Here is a 17,970-nt window from a genome sequence, read left to right on the forward strand (position 1 = left end):
TATTAAACGTTAAGGAATACATATACTAATGCGAAAATGGCAACTTTGGCAAAGAGAGCTCTTGGGGGATGGCCCTGGCGTAGCAGTTAGAGCTCACGCTTCTCTCGCCGAGGACCTGGGATCGAATCCCATCCCCGAGATAGTCACTTATGGTGTTAAACCTATAGTGACGAGTTCCTCCGGAAGGGAAGTAAAGCCGTTGGTCCCGAGATGAACTAGCCCAGGGCTAAAAATCTCGTTAATAAAGACATAAAAAAAGAGAGCTCTCAGTTAATAACTGTGGAAGTGCATATAAGAACACTAAGCAGAGCGGCACGCTCTGTCCCAGTGAGGACGTTGTTGGCAACCTTGCTGCCAGCGCGCATCTTTCATCAACCTTGCGCCACTTCTACAGAGACAGATACGACCAGACACAGGTAACGAACTGACAGTTCTGACGACAGGTATGAATGTTGAACAGTAAGACGAAGAACAGATCGACAACTAAAAAAAGACGATAAACATATTTACGAAGTGCACGCTGTTAGACAGCTCAAATTACATATAGATTAGATGAAACTATCAATATTGCTTAAAATTAGATTAACTTCTTAGTAAGGTATGGTATACCAATCAAACTATATTTCAACTTAAAATTAATGAATTTTCACTTGAAATAGGTACTTGCTGTAAAGCTGTATCGCTAGTTCTATTCTTAACCTTAAATTCATGCCCTAAAATTGTAAAATCACGGTAGGCAGAAATTGAATTCCTCTAAATCAAAATCTAAAACTTATCATAAAATTATTAGAATTCGACCAACGACAACACTGAACACAGACGAAGCTACGTAAGGGACTAAACGTAAGTCTTAAACTATATACTATTTACATATGTACAGGCAACGATTTACATGAAATTTGTACAATTCTAAATCTGTGCGCAACGCCAAAACTAAAACCATGTACTTGAAACCTTTTTCAATAGGAGAATTATAATCGTCCGCTGAATTACGCCCAGTTCTCGTGTTTAACTTGCGGAGATTATAATCGCGGAAATTATCCCTCTCGTTCCGTTGGCTTAACGCCAACATCTTATAATTCTCGTTTATCGAAATTCAACCTCAGTTATGTCGAATCGTGGTGAGTCGGAAAACGGTGGAAAAGGTGGAAAGAAGAGCAAGACATCAAAATCCAGATCTAGTCGTGGTGAAACAAATGAGGTCCTGGGAAAACATGGTCCCAGAGTGGTGGTCACGACCGAAGCAGATTCAGATCGGTCGATAGCAGACAAGACTGTACCTGGACGTTCATGCAAATCCTGCTATGGTCCAGATTCCGGAGGAATGGTGCAATGTGATGAGTGCAGCAAGTGGCACCATTTCACCTGTGTTGGAGTAACTGAGGAGGTGGAGAACCAAAGCTGGAGTTGCCCAAAATGCGTGTCAGCGAAATGGATACAGCGAGAAGAATCTACCTCAAGTAAGAATCTCCAACGAAAAGGTGCAACCAGTTGTACACGTCAGGAGGCACTCAAGTCAGTGCATGCAGACAACGAATCAATCAGCGACGTAGCATCAAGGAAGTGTATACCCAAGGTACCTAGCGCCGTGAAGTCAATTTCATCTAAGAGGTCATCAAAAACGCTCCTGAAACTGCAGATGGAAAAACTAGACGAAGAACGTAAACTCGAACGTGAATATCTCGACAAGAAGTACGCCCTTCTACAAGAGATGGCTAGCGAGGATGGTTCATCGTATACATCGAGCGTTACATCTAGCCTGAATCGAGTACGCGACTGGGTGAAAAGCAATAATCTGAAGGATGGCCCTCGGAATTCAATCCCCTTCGAACCACAGCGAAATTCGACTCAATACCAACCGTTATTACAACAGCCCGATGCTGCCCTTGACCCTGTTCGTTTATCGACACACATGGACCAGCTTACCATCGGTCGTACCTTCTCATTCAAGGATGGGAGCTTAGACCACCTGCGTCCGGCGGTACCGGTCAACATTTGTCAGAATCCAGATTTGACACACGGTTCAACTAGGCGCCCATCAGCATCGGCTGTTTCTTATCCAGGGTGTCTACTCGTTTAGCAAAATGAAATTCCCTGATATTTCCAAGTTTTTCCCGGTTTTATAAAAATAATTCCAGGTTCAAGAAATACTGTAATTTTATATGTCTAAAACAAATTAATGAACGGAACTTTCAAGTGCATGGGGGGAACGTGCCTTTGGAGCCGGCCATCTGATACCTGATACCTGATGTGTCTTCTTGAAAGTATTTTTTGTACAGATTATGTACCATTTATTTCCATCGGTCGTTTGGATAACTTAGACAGCTTCATGGGCGCTAAATTAAACTTTATTTGGATATGTGGCAATATATCTACAATCTAAATTAACACAAATAATTCGTAAAACTTTTGGATCCCGGATCCATTTTTTTATGATAGAAACACGAATTATCAAGCCCTTGGGTAATCGCGTTCGACCGTATAACATTTGACTGTGGTAATATGATTAAATTATAAATGTTTGCATTTCATTCGAAAAAGTTCTAAATTAGTCATGATTGTTACGAAATTTCGAATTGATTGTTGTTCAAGTTTCAGTTTACTTTTCGAAAAAAAAAATTCTGATGTTAAATATTTTCCAATAATTTAAAAAATAAATGAGTTTTGAAAGAGTAAAGTTTGAAATACAGTCCACATTTCTTTCCGTGTAAGTTTCTCTTTTGCATTACCTGAAAAATAAACAAACTTTGTATCTTTGTTCAGTTATAAAAAAAAACGCTGTACCGATTAAACGCGTTCGTGTTTTGTCTTTTCGTAAAACCGAAGAAATCGCTGTCCAGACCACGCAAAAGTTAATTCCCGGAACAAGTTTCTTGAAAATATGAAATTTAGAAACCTCTTTCCAGGAAAAAAGAGATTAAAAAGTAACCAAAAAGAGACCGAAAAGAGACAAAACAGTAATCAAAAACCGAAACCTAACAGGAACCAGGACAAAATAGTTTAATCAGACCAGACATTTCTCTAAAAATATTTTTAAAACTTTTTTTTTCAAATATTTTTTTTGCGACATTACGACGACATACCAGCACATCTGGTATATGCCAGTAAAGGACATTGATGTATTACAACGACATTACGAAAGGGATATATCTATATTTAAAACATTCACTCTCCAAAAAATTTCCTAAAGAATTCCTCCAAAAAAATTGTTTTTTATATCTCAAAATAGAACCAAGATTCTTCCATACATTATCACAAAAAATACCACAAGGCTTTGATCAAAATTTCCTTCACATATTATTTCAGATATTTTTTGTGAAAAAACCCTTAGGATTTTATCCGGTGATTCTCCAATTAGTTTTTTCTAGAACATCCTCCAAGACTCCCGTTTAAAACATGTTGTAATATTCAACTAGAAACTTCTCCAGATGCCTTCAAGGATTTCTCAGGTTTTTCTACAAAATTGTTCTTTAGAATTTTTATAAGATTTTGACTACAAATTTCTCTGAGGATACCTTCAGGATTGCTCCTAGGATTTCTTCTCGGAAATCCTTCTATTAATTCTAAGATATTTCTCAAGGAAGTTTTCAAAACCTTTTTCTCAAGCATTCTTCCAGGAGTTTTCACCAAGGAAATTTGAATGTAATTTCCAAGAAAGCTGAGAAATTAAAAAAAAATCCTTGACGTAAATTTATGGGTATCTTCTGTTACAGTTACTTATGTAATTTCTTAGGCCACCCTTGATTAAAGAGGATTTTCAGGAAGACTTACTCTTGAAGAACTTTTAGAAGATTTCCAAGATTATTGCTACGATAATAAAAAAAAGAAAAATCATAATATCTCGCAGGATATTGCGCAGGATCTCCTGGAACACAGGACGAAATTACTAGAAAATTGTGTAGGAATAATCATTCCTACAGTCGAAGGATTTCATAGAAAAAATTGCTGTGATGTTAAATTGTGTGGAACCTTAAAAGAACTTTTCAATATTCCATGGGAATTTTTTGAGAAATTCATTGAAAAATGTTTGGATGAACTCCAGTGATCCTTGGATGAAATGCTGGAAAAATTCCTAGAAAAAAAAAACTCTGAAGAAACTTAATAATGAAACACTCAATATATTGACTCGAATAACCCCTCGAGGAGCTTTTGGATCTATTCTTTGGAATAACCGTATATGAAATGGCGTTGAAATTCTTGTCAAGTTTTCTTGGGAGAAATTCTGTGGGAAACTTTGGATATCTCTTTGATTAACGACTGTAGAATTCGATTGGATAGTTGTGTGAAAAAATATCTGGAGGAAGTCCTAAGATAGTCTTTGTTCAAAGTACTGCGTGAGAAAAATTTCTAGAAGTAATAACGTTGAAATGTTCAAGGATTTCCTGAAGCAAATTATGGAGGAACTCCTGTAAGCATCCTATGAAAAAAATGCTGAAGCAATTTCTTGAAGAACTCATAATAAAATCTCTGGAGAAACCACAAGGATATTTCCTGAGGCTGTTCTCGAGAAATACGAGAAGAAATTTTGCATCTCAGTTATCTGCAAGCAAGATAAGGAAAGAAAAGAGACTTTAGATACTATTTTGGTTGAAATAGAGACTTCAGACACCTTTTATCAAAAATAGGGACTTTTTAGAGACTTGCAAAAAATGGTATATAAAACGAAACCTGCTACCAGCCCTAGGTATGTTAATCCTTTACCGAATAAATTTAGATACATTAAAAACATCAATCATGTTTCGATAAGCTGATGAAATTTCATACTCGAAAGAATTCTCACTGAACAGCTCATGTAGTTTTTGGAGAGCGGCGCAGCCGAATTTTTTTCGAATGAAGATAGTTTCCTGGCAATTAATGATAGCTCTGGGTTATAACGCAAAAATCCTTTGTCGTGAACATATTCTATCATGAATTACTGCTTCAAAATAATTTCCCTGATTGTGATCGAAATTTCCTGAGAATTCCAGGTTTTTTTCCAGGTTGAATAAAATTCCCTGATAATTCCAGGTTTTTCCAGGTAGTAGACACCCTGTATAGGCAGTCCCTGCTTAGGTTCGGGCACTCAGAATCTCCTGCGTGCCCCAATTGTGCTGGTTTGGAGGAACCAGCGGAGCATGTCGTGTTCGATTGCTCCCGTTGTGTGGACGCCGAGTGCTGGAATGAAGTAACTACGGCTGTCACTCACATTATGTTAGGCGCTGTCTATGGCGTGCCGACCAAGAGTTGGCTGCAGAGGATCAGCCCTGCCGAGGCTGGTCCCTTGTAACATTGTTTAAGTCGGCTAGGAGAAGCAGTTTGCCTAGGCTACTTCTGCTACACGTGTTGTGCTGTATGCACAGGCCCCTCCCCGAAGAAATACCGTAAGGTGGTTCCGGGGAGATAAGGGTCTGAGGCCAAGGGTAATGTCGATTCACTGTACAGACACCACTTGAGCAATTTTTTTAGAATACAGTGCATAGGCTGGTCTTAGGGGGTCGTCGTTGGTGCGTCATCCCCGCATTCCCTGAGTTACTCTCTCAGGGGATCTGTTTGCAGATTTCCCCCTTGAAAAAACAAACAGAAAAAACATGAACTTCTCTGAAAATGTTTCCCGGAGCGAATGCTGGATAATTTTCTCAATTTATTCCTTAAAAAGTCTGTAAAGGTATTTTTGGAAGAAATCTCTACCGATATTTCTGGAAGAAGGAGCTTGAGGAGCTGCTGCAAGTATTCTAAAAGAAATTTCTAAAAAAAACTCCTAGCGCTTTCCCACACGAACTCTGAAACGGAATTCCTGGAGAAAAAAAAACGCATAAGTCTCTGAAGGCTTTTCTGGAGCCTCTAGTATTTTGCACCAGGTTTCATTCACAAGGACAAAGTTAAAACAGTGATTTTAGGGACCATTTTGGTTAAATAGCAGGGTGTCTACTCGTTTACAGAAATGAAATTCCCTGATATTTCCAGGTTTTTCCAGGTCTTGAAAAATAATTCCAGGTTTAAATATTTCTCCAAAATACATAAATGATTGATGTATAGTTAATTAAAAAAAAATTAGAAAATATATTTTCGAAGATTGGTATTTTTGAAAAAAAAAATGTAACCATAAATTTCAAAGTGTTTTTTCCTTCTAAAAACTATCTGTTTTATTCTAAACTTTTAGGCAACATAGGAAAAAGCATGAAAATATTAGTGATTTTTACTTGATTTCCACGAATGATTTATATCAAATGATTTGAAAATGCCGTTAATCATCAAAGTCAGATAAAAAACAGTCCATTCGAACTTAAGGAAAAAATAGCCTTCTTTTAAAATGAAATTAAGATCAGACATCAGCGACGTACCCGGAAGAAAGTTTTTTACCGATTGATATCTTGGAAAACTCAGTGCTGGTAGCGACTTATCGTCTTGAAAATAAGAACTTTAGAGACCTCTTGCTTGGAAAAAGAAACAATCATCAGCCAAAACGAGGTATCACATGAATTAGAATACAAAAAGAAACCTAACAAGAACCACGACATGAAAGTTAGATACCTAAGTTTAACAAATGTTTATTATAAGATTATTACTAAGACCTTTTTGTAATTCCTCGTGACATTACAAGTATTACTGCTCGTTTAACTGGTTTCCTTCATATTTTATTTCGAAGATCTCTTCAGGAGCTTGTTTTGAGATTTTTCACGAACTTTCCAAGTAACTCTTACAAAAAAAAACCTTTTAAATACCTTCGAAAATTTAATATGGAATTTTTCACAGAAAATACTTCGAAGATTCCATACAAAGATCGTTTCAGACATTTTTCAACAAAGCATCAAATTCGCCAAAAATATTCCATTGATTTCCCTAGGACATCCTCCAACATTTCCGATTAAAGCACCTTCTATAATTCGAAACTCCTTCAGGAAAACCTTTTCAAATACAGGAATATCTCCAGAGAAATGTTAAGAAAAATTTTCAGATGGTTTTGGAGAAAATTGTTAAAAATATTTACGAGGAATTTCTAAAGAAAATCCTAAAGTAACCTCTATTGAAACTTGTATGAGTTCTAAGTATATCTTGATGAATTTCTACAAGCATCTCTAAAAGAACTCCTATATTTTTGATAAAATGGCTCTTAGATTTTTTTTCTTGATAAATTGCTAAGATAACTACAACTACAATTTCTGAGTAATGTCGTACAAGACGTTTTAAAAAAAATCTTCGATGCAATTCGGACTGAATCCCTGAAAAAACTATCTATGAATGATCGGAGCAATAACTGTAATAATTGCTGTACAAGACTGGAAAATCTGACAACAGTTCGCGTTGAAGATCAATCAAATTGCTTGATTGCTGGTGGTGACCAATGGGATAAATTTTCAACGCGGAACGCTGTTTGGTTCTCAAGATTTGTGCTCTTGATACTTTGAGGTGTGGCTTCGTTCTATAATCACCTTAACTGGAATCTTGGAAAGAGTTTTAGGCCATGGAGATTTGGAAATTTTAATTGAATTTTTTTTAGAGAAATCTTTGAACAACAGCAATAATATTTTGATGAAATGTTGGAGTAATGCCGTGAGAAAGTTCTGGAGGAGGAATCCCAGTTCATATTTGACGATTTCTTGGAAAAATTTATAATATATTTCATCGAACAATGCCTGAATAATTTCTGGAGCAATTCAAGAGTGTAATCGTGAATGAATTTAAGAAAAGAATCCAAATGAAAATGCCTAAAATAAATGAAAAATCGGCGTAGGAATTGTAGTTTCTTGTAAAAACGTCAAAACGATTATTTTTTTTTTTCAAAAAATCGGGAATAAAAAAAAGAACCTGAAGGATCTGTGGGAAATCTTCTAGAAGTAATAAAAAGAGATATCGGTGATAATATCAGTGGAACAGCATATTGAGGAAATCTTGGGATAATCAGTAGGATTTTTTTCAGGGTTATCTCTGTGAAAATTACTACAGGTTTTTTTTAACTCTGGAAAAAAACGTTTGTGGAAGCATTTGAGTGCTCCAAAGTTTTCTGAACCAAGTTCTGCATAAATTCTTCTAGGCATCATTGAAAAATCGCTGGTAGCATTCCTGGAAGTATTCCAGAAGAAAATTGAAAGAAAATTTGGAATGCTTACACCTATGTTTCATATGCTCATGACAACTTTCATGCGACACCCAACTGGAACTTTACTTGCCTTTCCCAACTTGGCAATCTTTTTGCTTCCATGTCTAAATTATGATTATGATGACGGAGCGTTGAACGTTAAAATAATTTTAAACCTGTTTTTCCGTTAATTATACGGAAAATAAAAACAAATCCAGAAAAAAATTAAAATTTGATATTCTTAAAAGTACCGTAAAAATTTAAATTGTTATTATTGCTAAAAATCAGTAACTAGAAGAGGCTTCAAGAAAAAATGAAAAAGGATAGGGATGTTCAAAAATAAAAATTATAAAAATCAAACACCAAAATTCATAGATTTGCGAATAAAAATAAATCAACGCTCAAAACGTGTTTAGAACGATTTTAGATAACTGAAAATGATATTTAGATTGAAAATAAAAATTTGGGTTGATTGCGGCGCAGCCGAAAATTTTTTGATTGAAAATATGTTGTGCCACAAAAAGGACATTTTCTACCATATTCTACTGCTTCAAATAATTTCCCTGAGTATAGCCGAAATTCCCTGAGAATTCCAGTTTTTTTCCAGGTTGGATAGGGTTCCCTGATAATTCCAGGTTTTCCAGGTTTTTCCAGGTAGTAGACACCCTGTTATCATTGTCGGCAGCAGTCAGCTGCTATAATGCCTGATACAATCGCAGACCGCATTGTCCATCGGCAAGAACCTAGCATACAACACCGCTCTCATCACGTGGAGGATCTCTGTCCGCTTTCAAATAAACAGATTGCGGCACGTCAGGCTGTATCGAAAGATTTGCCGTTATTCTCAGGGAAACCCGACGAGTGGCCTATCTTCTTTTCGGCGTTCACGAACACTACAACGATGTGTGGATTCACAGATGGAGAGAACACAACTAGATTGCAAAAATGCCTCAGTGGGAAAGCGTACGATGCAGTGAAAAGTCTATTGATGCATCCATCGAACGTGAACAGAGTAATCTCCACACTTCGGATGCGGTTTGGACAACCTGAAGCTATCGTCCACTCCCTGATAGAGAAAATAAACTCATTGCCAGCCCTCCGAGAGGACAAATTGGAAACGATCATGGACTTCGCTGTAGAAGTCCAAAATTTCTGTTCCGTCGTTGATGCTTGTGGCTTGGAAGAGCACATGTATGACGTGTCATTGCTACATCAGCTAGTCAGCAAGCTGCCACCGTCAATTAAACTCGATTGGGCCAAACATCGCCTAATGTTTTCAAAGGTCAACATGGCGACCTTCGGGAATTGGCTCTACTCCTTGGCTGAGGCAGCTAGTTCCGTGACAATTCCAGGAGTTCAAGATTGTAGGAATACTCGGAGCGACACACGTTCGGCTCGGAAAGGAACAGGTTTCCTTCACGCACATCTGGAGTCGGAATCATCGTCCCACGATATAAGCGAACCTCAGAGAAACTTCAGAGTTGGATGCTTGGTGTGCAAAGCTGACTGTGACAGTATTACCAAATGCAAGCAGTTCTTGGATCTTTCCCGTGAATCGAAATGGGCTGTAGTGAAAGAGTTCAGCTTATGTCGTAGATGTCTACGCAAACATAGCGGCAACTGCGAAGCAAAAGTCTGTGGGAAAGACGGGTGCGCATTCAAGCACCACCAACTGCTTCATAAGGAACAGAAAAATAAGCAAGAATCTACTAGCAAAACAGCTGACTCCCCATCCGAATCAAGTCCGACTCCTGACTCTGAACGTCATGGTTGTAATATCCATGGTTCAAGCTCTAGTTCTGTATTGTTTCGCTACCTCCCAGTGGTTATCCACAGTGAGAAGAAATCAATCCACACGTTTGCATTTTTAGATGATGGTTCGGAATTAACGCTCTTGGACCATGAGTTAGCTGATGAGCTTGGACTAGAGGGGGCCGAAATCCCACTGAATCTGCGGTGGACTGGTGGTACTGAACGCTGCGAGAAGGACTCCCGCATTACAAGTCTCTCAATAACCGGCGACGGAGATGGATCGAGAACTTTCAAATTGAAGGAAGTAAGAACGGTGAAGGAGCTTCAACTACCTTATCAATCGTTGAACATGGCTGAAATGAGAAAACGGTATCCACACCTGCGTGGTTTACCTATTGAATCATACGAGCAAGTACGTCCTAAAATTCTTATTGGAATGAAGCACGTTCATGTCACCCTAGTACTACAGTGTCGCGAAGGGAAACCAGATCAGCCTGTAGCTACTAAGACAAGGCTAGGTTGGACTGTGTGTGGTGCAAGCTATGAAAACAGCGTACCCAGCATGGTACATTACTCCTTTCATGTAGGAGAGCGTACGACCTCTGACGAGGATCTACATCAAGCAATGAAGGAGTACTTTTCGCTTGATAGCTTGGGCGTTGCTAAACAAAGCCAATCGCTTCTCTCCTCCGCAGATCAAAGAGCATATTCGTTACTGGCTACGCTCACCAATCGCAAGGGCAACAGATACGAAACTGGTTTGCTATGGCGCTTTGACGATATCCGTCTACCAAACAATCGACCAATGGCTCTACACCGACACCACCTCCTAGTGAAACGCTTGCAGAAAGATCCTGAATTAGCAACTACTCTCAATCAGAAGATCGCCGACTATCGTCAAAAAGGCTACATTCGAAAGCTGCAGAAAGAGGAAGAAAGTCATCAAGTACAGCGCTCATGGTACCTACCAGTTTTCCCAGTAGTCAATATCAACAAGCCTGGAAAGACACGAATTGTGTGGGATGCAGCGGCCACCTCCTACGGAGTCTCTCTGAATTCTGCCCTTCTTAAAGGTCCTGACCAACTATGTTAACTGTTTGAGATCCTACTTCAGTTCAGGAAATACCGGATTGGAATCACTGGCGACATCCGCGAAATGTTCCATCAAGTGCAGATACGAGAAGAAGATCGAGCTTGCCAACGCTTCTTCTGGAACAACGAGGATGGAACTACCGCCGTATATGAAATGTGTGTGATGACCTTTGGTGCGTGTTGCTCGCCAAGTACTGCTCAGTATGTTAAAAATATGAACGCCGACAGATTTTCAGAGCAATATCCACAAGCGGTAGAGGCTATTACGAAGCAACACTACGTGGATGATATGTTAACTAGCGTGGAATCAGAGGAAGATGCTATTCAGCTGGCACAAGATGTTAAATATGTGCACTCACAGGGCGGATTTGAAATCCGCAACTGGATATCCAATTCTGAAGCAGTGATAAAGGCGTTAGGTGAATGCGAAGCGACAAAGAAGTGTTTGGATCTATCAGCTGAAATGTCTGTGGACAAGGTGTTGGGGTTATGGTGGTGTACTGAGTCCGATACTTTCACCTTCAAGGTCGGGTGGAACCGGTACGACGAAGCGCTTTTGAAAGGGCAACGGCGACCCACAAAACGTGAGGTATTGCGGGTGTTAATGACCATCTTCGACCCCTTGGGTTTTATAGCACATTTTCTCATATATTTAAAAGTGCTCCTGCAACAAATTTGGCGTTCTGGTGTGCAATGGGACGACGAAATCAACAATAACTTGCTAGAAAAATGGAAAACGTGGCTTCGAATATTACCAGCAGTAGAACAAGTTCAGATTCCACGTTGTTACCGTAGTAAGTTGACTACTGAAAGTGATGTGCAGCTCCATACATTTATCGACGCTAGCGAAACTGCGTTCGCTGCTGTGTCGTTCCTCCGCTTTACATCTGGAGAACAAGTGGAATGCCTCATCGTTGCCTCTAAGACCCGGGTTGCTCCATTGAAGTTTCAATCAATACCGAGACTCGAACTACAAGCCGCTGTACTAGGAATCAGATTGGCACAAAGTATTACTGAGGCCTTGTCCATCCGATTCAAAAAACGCTACTTTTGGTCCGACTCACGCGACGTCATTTGTTGGATAAACTCAGATCATCGACGCTTTTCACCATTTGTAGCCCATCGGGTTAGTGAAATTCTAGATACTACGGAAACAAGTGAGTGGTTCTGGATTCCAACAAAACTGAATGTAGCAGATGATGCTACGAAATGGACAACGCAACCAGACTTGTCAAGCAGCAGTCGATGGTTCAGAGGACCTGACTTTTTATGGCAAAGCGAAGAAGAATGGCCGGCACAGCCATTATACAAGTCAACCATTGAAGAAGCCCGTTCATCGTTAGTCGGGCATCTGTCTGTACCAACCCCTCCATTAATTTTCGAAAACTTTTCCTCGTGGACACGATTGACTCGTGTGGTGGCATTCGTGTACCGCTTCATCAATAGTTGTCGTCTAAAGAAGCAGAAACTACCAAACCACATAGGAGCACTCCGTTCTGAAGAATTAAAAGCAGCTGAACTGTGTGTACTGCGTCTAACGCAACAAGAAGCCTTCGCCGAAGAGTTAAATGCGCTGCATAAACGAAATCCGTTGCCGAAAAGCAGTTCAATAGTGAAACTCAGTCCTTGGTTAGATGACCAAGGCATGCTTCGAGTGTTAGGTCGAACGTCCAGCTGTTTCTTTATATCGAAGGATGCTAAAAACCCTATAATCTTGCCTCGTGACCACCATATAACCACGTTGATACTCTCTTTCTACCATACAAAATATCACCATTACAACAATGAGACCGTTGTTAACGAAGTACGCCAAAGGTTTTGGATACCGCGCATTCGAGTCTGTTACGCTAAAATGCGTCGAAATTGTCAACGATGTAAGAACGAACTAGCGAAACCCTGCCCACCAATAATGGCGGACCTTCCAGTCGCAAGGTTGGCAGCATTTACTCGACCATTTACCCACGTTGGAATAGCTTACTTCGGCCCACTAGAAGTAGCTATTGCCAGAAGGGTTGAGAAACGCTGGGGTATGCTGGCCACGTGCATGACTACACGCGCCGTGCACATTGAAATAGTGCACACTCTCAGCACAAACTCATGTGTAATGGCCATCCGCAATATGATGGCGCGTCGTGGCATACCTAATCATATATATTGCGACCGAGGGACAAATTTTGTGGGGACAAACAGCGAGTTAACCCGTATATCGGAGCAATTAAGTAATGAAGCCATCTTGAACGAGATTATTAGCCCGGATACAAAATGGTCATTCAACCCACCATCATCACCACACATGGGAGGTTGCTGGGAACGGCTGATCCGCAGTGTCAAGAGAAATCTCACATCTTTAAGTTTACCTCGTAAACCATCTGATGAAGTGCTGCGAAACGCCTTAACCGAAATCGAAAATACTTTGAATTCAAGACCTCTGACTCATGTTGCAGTTGAAAACCACGCTGACCCAGCCTTAACTCCAAATCACATTCTACTCGGAAGTTCTAATGGAACAAAACCACTCACCATGCTAGATGATAGCAGCGAGGCTGTACGTCAATGCTGGCGTACATCCCAGAACATAGCCAACCAATTTTGGAAGCGATGGTTAACGGATTATCTTCCAGAAATAACAAGAAGGACTAAATGGCATACGCGATGCGAGCTTCCTGTTAAAGTTGGTGACATAGTCATCATTGTCGATCCCAAGTTACCACGAAACTGTTGGCCAAAAGGCAAGATCATCGAGACTCGACTCAGCAAGGATGGGGAAGTTAGATCAGCAACAGTTCGGACTGCTAGTGGTATTTATGAACGCCCAGTGGTCAAGCTGGCGGTTCTAGATGTCATGCGCGATGAACAGTAAGTCCTCCAAGTGGATGACGTACCTGGGGGGAGTGTTGGCAACCTTGCTGCCAGCGCGCATCTTTCATCAACCTTGCGCCACTTCTACAGAGACAGATACGACCAGACACAGGTAACGAACTGACAGTTCTGATGACAGGTATGAATGTTGAACAGTAAGACGAAGAACAGATCGACAACTAAAAAAAGACGATAAACATATTTACGAAGTGCACGCTGTTAGACAGCTCAAATTACATATAGATTAGATGAAACTATCAATATTGCTTAAAATTAGATTAACTTCTTAGTAAGGTATGGTATACCAATCAAACTATATTTCAACTTAAAATTAATGAATTTTCACTTGAAATAGGTACTTGCTGTAAAGCTGTATCGCTAGTTCTATTCTTAACCTTAAATTCATGCCCTAAAATTGTAAAATCACGGTAAGCAGAAATTGAATTCCTCTAAATCAAAATCTAAAACTTATCATAAAATTATTAGAATTCGACCAACGACAACACTGAACACAGACGAAGCTACGTAAGGGACTAAACGTAAGTCTTAAACTATATACTATTTACATATGTACAGGCAACGATTTACATGAAATTTGTACAATTCTAAATCTTTGCGCAACGCCAAAACTAAAACCATGTACTTGAAACCTTTTTCAATAGGAGAATTATAATCGTCCGCTGAATTACGCCCAGTTCTCGTGTTTAACTTGCGGAGATTATAATCGCGGAAATTATCCCTCTCGTTCCGTTGGCTTAACGCCAACAGACGTAATGCCAAGAATAAGAAGAACCGGCAGCCTGATCGACGCCACCTGGGTGCCCTGCAGGCCCTTTTCAAGATGGATGACCTTACTGTCTACGTCGATGTCGCACTGCTCTTTGAAGGCACCCGAGATCTCCGCTGCATCGGTGACCGCATCCAGATTTTTACACTGGAGAGTCGCTTCTGCAGGCAGGGATTCCACATCAACCTCGTCGCCAAGTACTTCTTGTGCCAGTTGCTTATAGACTGCATCCTTTTGCTTGGTGTCCTTCTTTAAGACTAGGATCATTTCATCAATCCTAGTCCGTCTAGTTCTTTCTCTAAGGTGCGATTTTGCATTCATATGTTGTGTGGCAGGTACGATGATATCTATGCCAGGGAAGTCAAGAAAATTTCCATTACGAAAAGATCCTGAACCGAACGAGAATTGAACCCAGACATCTTCAACATGGCTTTGTTTTGTGGCCGCATACGGATGTTTCTTTCAAAGTTTACAAGCCTCTTGTTTCATAAGAACCGTTTAATGTAAATTAATATTCCTATAATGAACTATCGATTGATCCAATCAGGAAATTCGATAACATTCAGGCATTCTTATCCAACGCACAAAAAATCTTACACATAAACATATCTAGAATAATAGTAGGTACTCACATTTGCATCACATTCTTCATGAAATCGGCCAGATCCTGCACGACGGCACAGTCTTCGGCCGGGACGATTTCCATCTGCCGGTACCTTTCGGCCAGTTCCATCAGCTGCTCCCCGCTTTCCACGCAACTGTCCAACCGTTCGTGCAGCTTGATTTCCTCCTCCAGCATCGACAGGAACACCCCGTCCTGTCGAATTTGCCGTTCCAACCCATTTGCCACACTTTGCAGGGATTCCACCTGGTCCGCGGTGTAACCTTTCCGGTGCATCAAATCCGACGGCAGTAGAATATTGTCCGGAATATTAAAAGTTCTCCGATACAGCTCGCTCAGTTCCTCCAGCTTTGGACCACACTCGGCAAACATTTCACTAGCGGCCGGGTAACAGTGGGACCGCATTTCCATTGCTTCCTCAGCGGACATCTTATGCTTGGCGATAAATTCGTCCGTGAAGGAAATCAGTGTCTGCTGGATGAGCGATTTCACCAACAGCTGATCTGGAAAAGCAAAAGCCATACGATAAGGCACAAGAAAGTCAGTACTCACACAAAAACTACTTTCGGCAATGATGTCCTCGGAGCAGAAATTGAAATGTTGCAGTTCATATTCCACTTTTGCTTGATCCATTTCAAATGGAAACGTAAAACACTTTTAAATCAAAATTTTTATGAAACGGATTAACTTTGTTGTTTTTAACCGCCGGTTGTAAAATTTCGCGCAATGTTTTGAAAACAAACAAAAATCGAAGCCAACACAATGTTGTAAAATTAGCCAAAATTAAAAAAAAAATTACCCAAATTACACAGTAAAAATAAATCGATTCCGGGGAGATTCGCACAGAAGGATGACATGAGTCAATATTTATGGCTGGTATGATCATAAGCAATGAGAATATATACCGAGGTGAGGAAGAAGACATTTAGTGTGCGTGACATCCGTGTACGGTGCAAAATGTTTCACAACTACAAGCGAGCGAGCTCCCATAAGAAGCCGTGTAAATTAGTGACGTAGTTATTTTTGTTTGCATTTTTTCTCTTTACTAATTCATAGCCATTGCTTCTTCTTCCACACCTTAGTATATATTCTCATTGGATCATAAGGGCCCATTCAAATATTCCATAACGCTGAAGTATGGGTGGGTGTCTTTAAGATGTTACAGGTCATACAAAATTCGGAAAACATTCTTACAAAAAGCGTTCTGAGGGGGTGTGTGTGTTGAAATTGGCCATATTTTGCGTTATGAAACTTGTGAATTAGGGCCGATTTCTTCACCCCCGCTTAGGCGTTAAACCTAGTTTAATCATATGGGTAAACGTGGTTTACGGCCTAAGCAAAGGTGAAGAAATCGGCCCTTAGACCTAAGTACAGTCAACTTTCGTTCGTTGCACTAAGCCTGTAGCCCACTTATAGCGGTAAGCTCCATCGAAGTTAATACGCCAATCGCGTATAGAGCTTAGTGACATTTGAACACACGAAGACTAGCATACGCTCGTCATACACAGTTTGTTTTTGTTTTCCTCAAAGAAACTTGCACACGCTTTCCAGACTCACCAAAATGCATATGGAAATATTACCCAATTTGAAAAATTTAAACCCGTTTTCTGCGTGTTTTTCGAGACTGAGTGCATATTGTTTTCCTCTAAGGTTCACAACTACATCTACACTAGGGTACCCATACCATTGGGCGTGAAACCCACTATTAACTTCGATGGAGCTTACCACCATTAGTGAAAGACTTTCACTAATCGGGCTGAGTTTCGAGCTGTCAAATAACATAAAACAAAAAAAAAACAAAACTACCAACATTGATAAATAGGGTCCTAAAATGTTGCTGTAACTAATTTAGCAATTTTTCCCGCTCAAATAGCGGCTATATCATATTTGAACTTTAGTTTCAAAATTGGGTCCATAAATGAACCTTGACACTTTTGATCATGTTATGACGTTCGCTTAGTCGACATAAACACCACAGGGCTTTTAGTTTTAACCGTTTTAACACTGCGGTTGTTCCTATCTGACATTTTGGAAGGGACACGGAAAACAAAATACACCCGAAAATTTGAAAGGCAAGGGGTGTGACAAAATCTAAAGAAACATAAAAATATATTTTTTGGACTTAAACAAACGAAAAACATTTAAAAATTGAGTAAACATGTGTTTTTGGCCTAAACTTAACCGTTTGGCACTAAAATTGGGACCTAAAATTTTTAATGAAAAATCTTTAATTTTTAATGAAAGGGCATGTTACTGCAACTACTTAAGCAATTTTTCCCGTTCAAATAACGGCTATATCATGTTTAAACTTTAATTTGACAAACTTGAACAAACGAAAAACATTGAAAAATTGAGTAAACATGTGTTTTTGGCCTAAACTTAAGCGTTTGGCACTAAAATTGGGACAGGGCTTTAGGACCCTATTAAAACGTAGCCCACTTAAAAATAGTGCAACTAATGAAATTCGACTGTACTTAAAAATATACTTGATGTTGTGACATTCATTCAACTTCACACGGTACGGTAATCATAAGTACTGTGCAAAAGGATAGGACAAGAAATGGTCAAGGAATGATTCCCCTACCGATATTACGAATGCGTTCTTTTCTGATCGCATTACGCAGTTGTAGACAGTTCAAACGGGAGTTGCTGTAGAAGATTTTATAACCTTTGTAACGCCTGTCGTACAAATCAAATGGAGTTGTCACTTTTCCATCCACTTATCCGCAAGCGGGAATGGCGTCTTGTGGCTGCTGCTTGATGGTGGGTGGGATTCAAAGTTTGACGTTTGTTGGAGGTCGT

The 17,970-nt window shown here is 39.8% G+C and overlaps 1 protein-coding gene and 2 long non-coding RNA genes across 3 annotated transcripts; 2 read left to right on the top strand and 1 right to left on the bottom strand.

Annotated features, from left to right (window-relative positions):
- Positions 1-446: 446 nt before the first annotated feature.
- LOC110675509 lies at positions 447-1,047 on the top strand. The gene is made up of 3 exons (XR_002499558.1): positions 447-598; positions 660-732; positions 791-1,047. It is a non-coding gene; the product is annotated as an uncharacterized LOC110675509 (long non-coding RNA).
- A 12,833-nt stretch (positions 1,048-13,880) lies between these two features.
- On the top strand, positions 13,881-14,493 carry LOC110675510. The gene is made up of 3 exons (XR_002499559.1): positions 13,881-14,053; positions 14,115-14,187; positions 14,246-14,493. It is a non-coding gene; the product is annotated as an uncharacterized LOC110675510 (long non-coding RNA).
- Positions 14,494-15,029: 536 nt separating this feature from the next.
- LOC5570344 lies at positions 15,030-15,916 on the bottom strand. The gene is made up of 2 exons (XM_001653123.2): positions 15,732-15,916; positions 15,030-15,671 (listed from the first exon to the last, which is right to left on the bottom strand). The coding sequence occupies exons 1-2, from the start codon at positions 15,799-15,801 to the stop codon at positions 15,175-15,177; spliced, it is 567 nt and encodes a 188-aa protein (XP_001653173.1). The 5' UTR covers positions 15,802-15,916; the 3' UTR covers positions 15,030-15,174.
- Positions 15,917-17,970: the final 2,054 nt, after the last annotated feature.

The sequence above is a fragment of the Aedes aegypti genome, chromosome 2 (genome assembly GCF_002204515.2).
Source record: "Aedes aegypti strain LVP_AGWG chromosome 2, AaegL5.0 Primary Assembly, whole genome shotgun sequence".
NCBI classification, from domain to species: Eukaryota; Metazoa; Arthropoda; class Insecta; order Diptera; family Culicidae; genus Aedes; species Aedes aegypti.

Coding starts and splice junctions, on each gene's coding strand:
- LOC5570344 (XM_001653123.2), bottom strand. CDS start 15,801: ATGGATCAAGCAAAAGTGGAATATGAACTGCAACATTTCAATTTCTGC. Junction 15,672..15,731: donor CGAGGACATCATTGCCGAAA/GTAGTTTTTGTG, acceptor TTGCTTTTCCAG/ATCAGCTGTTGGTGAAATCG.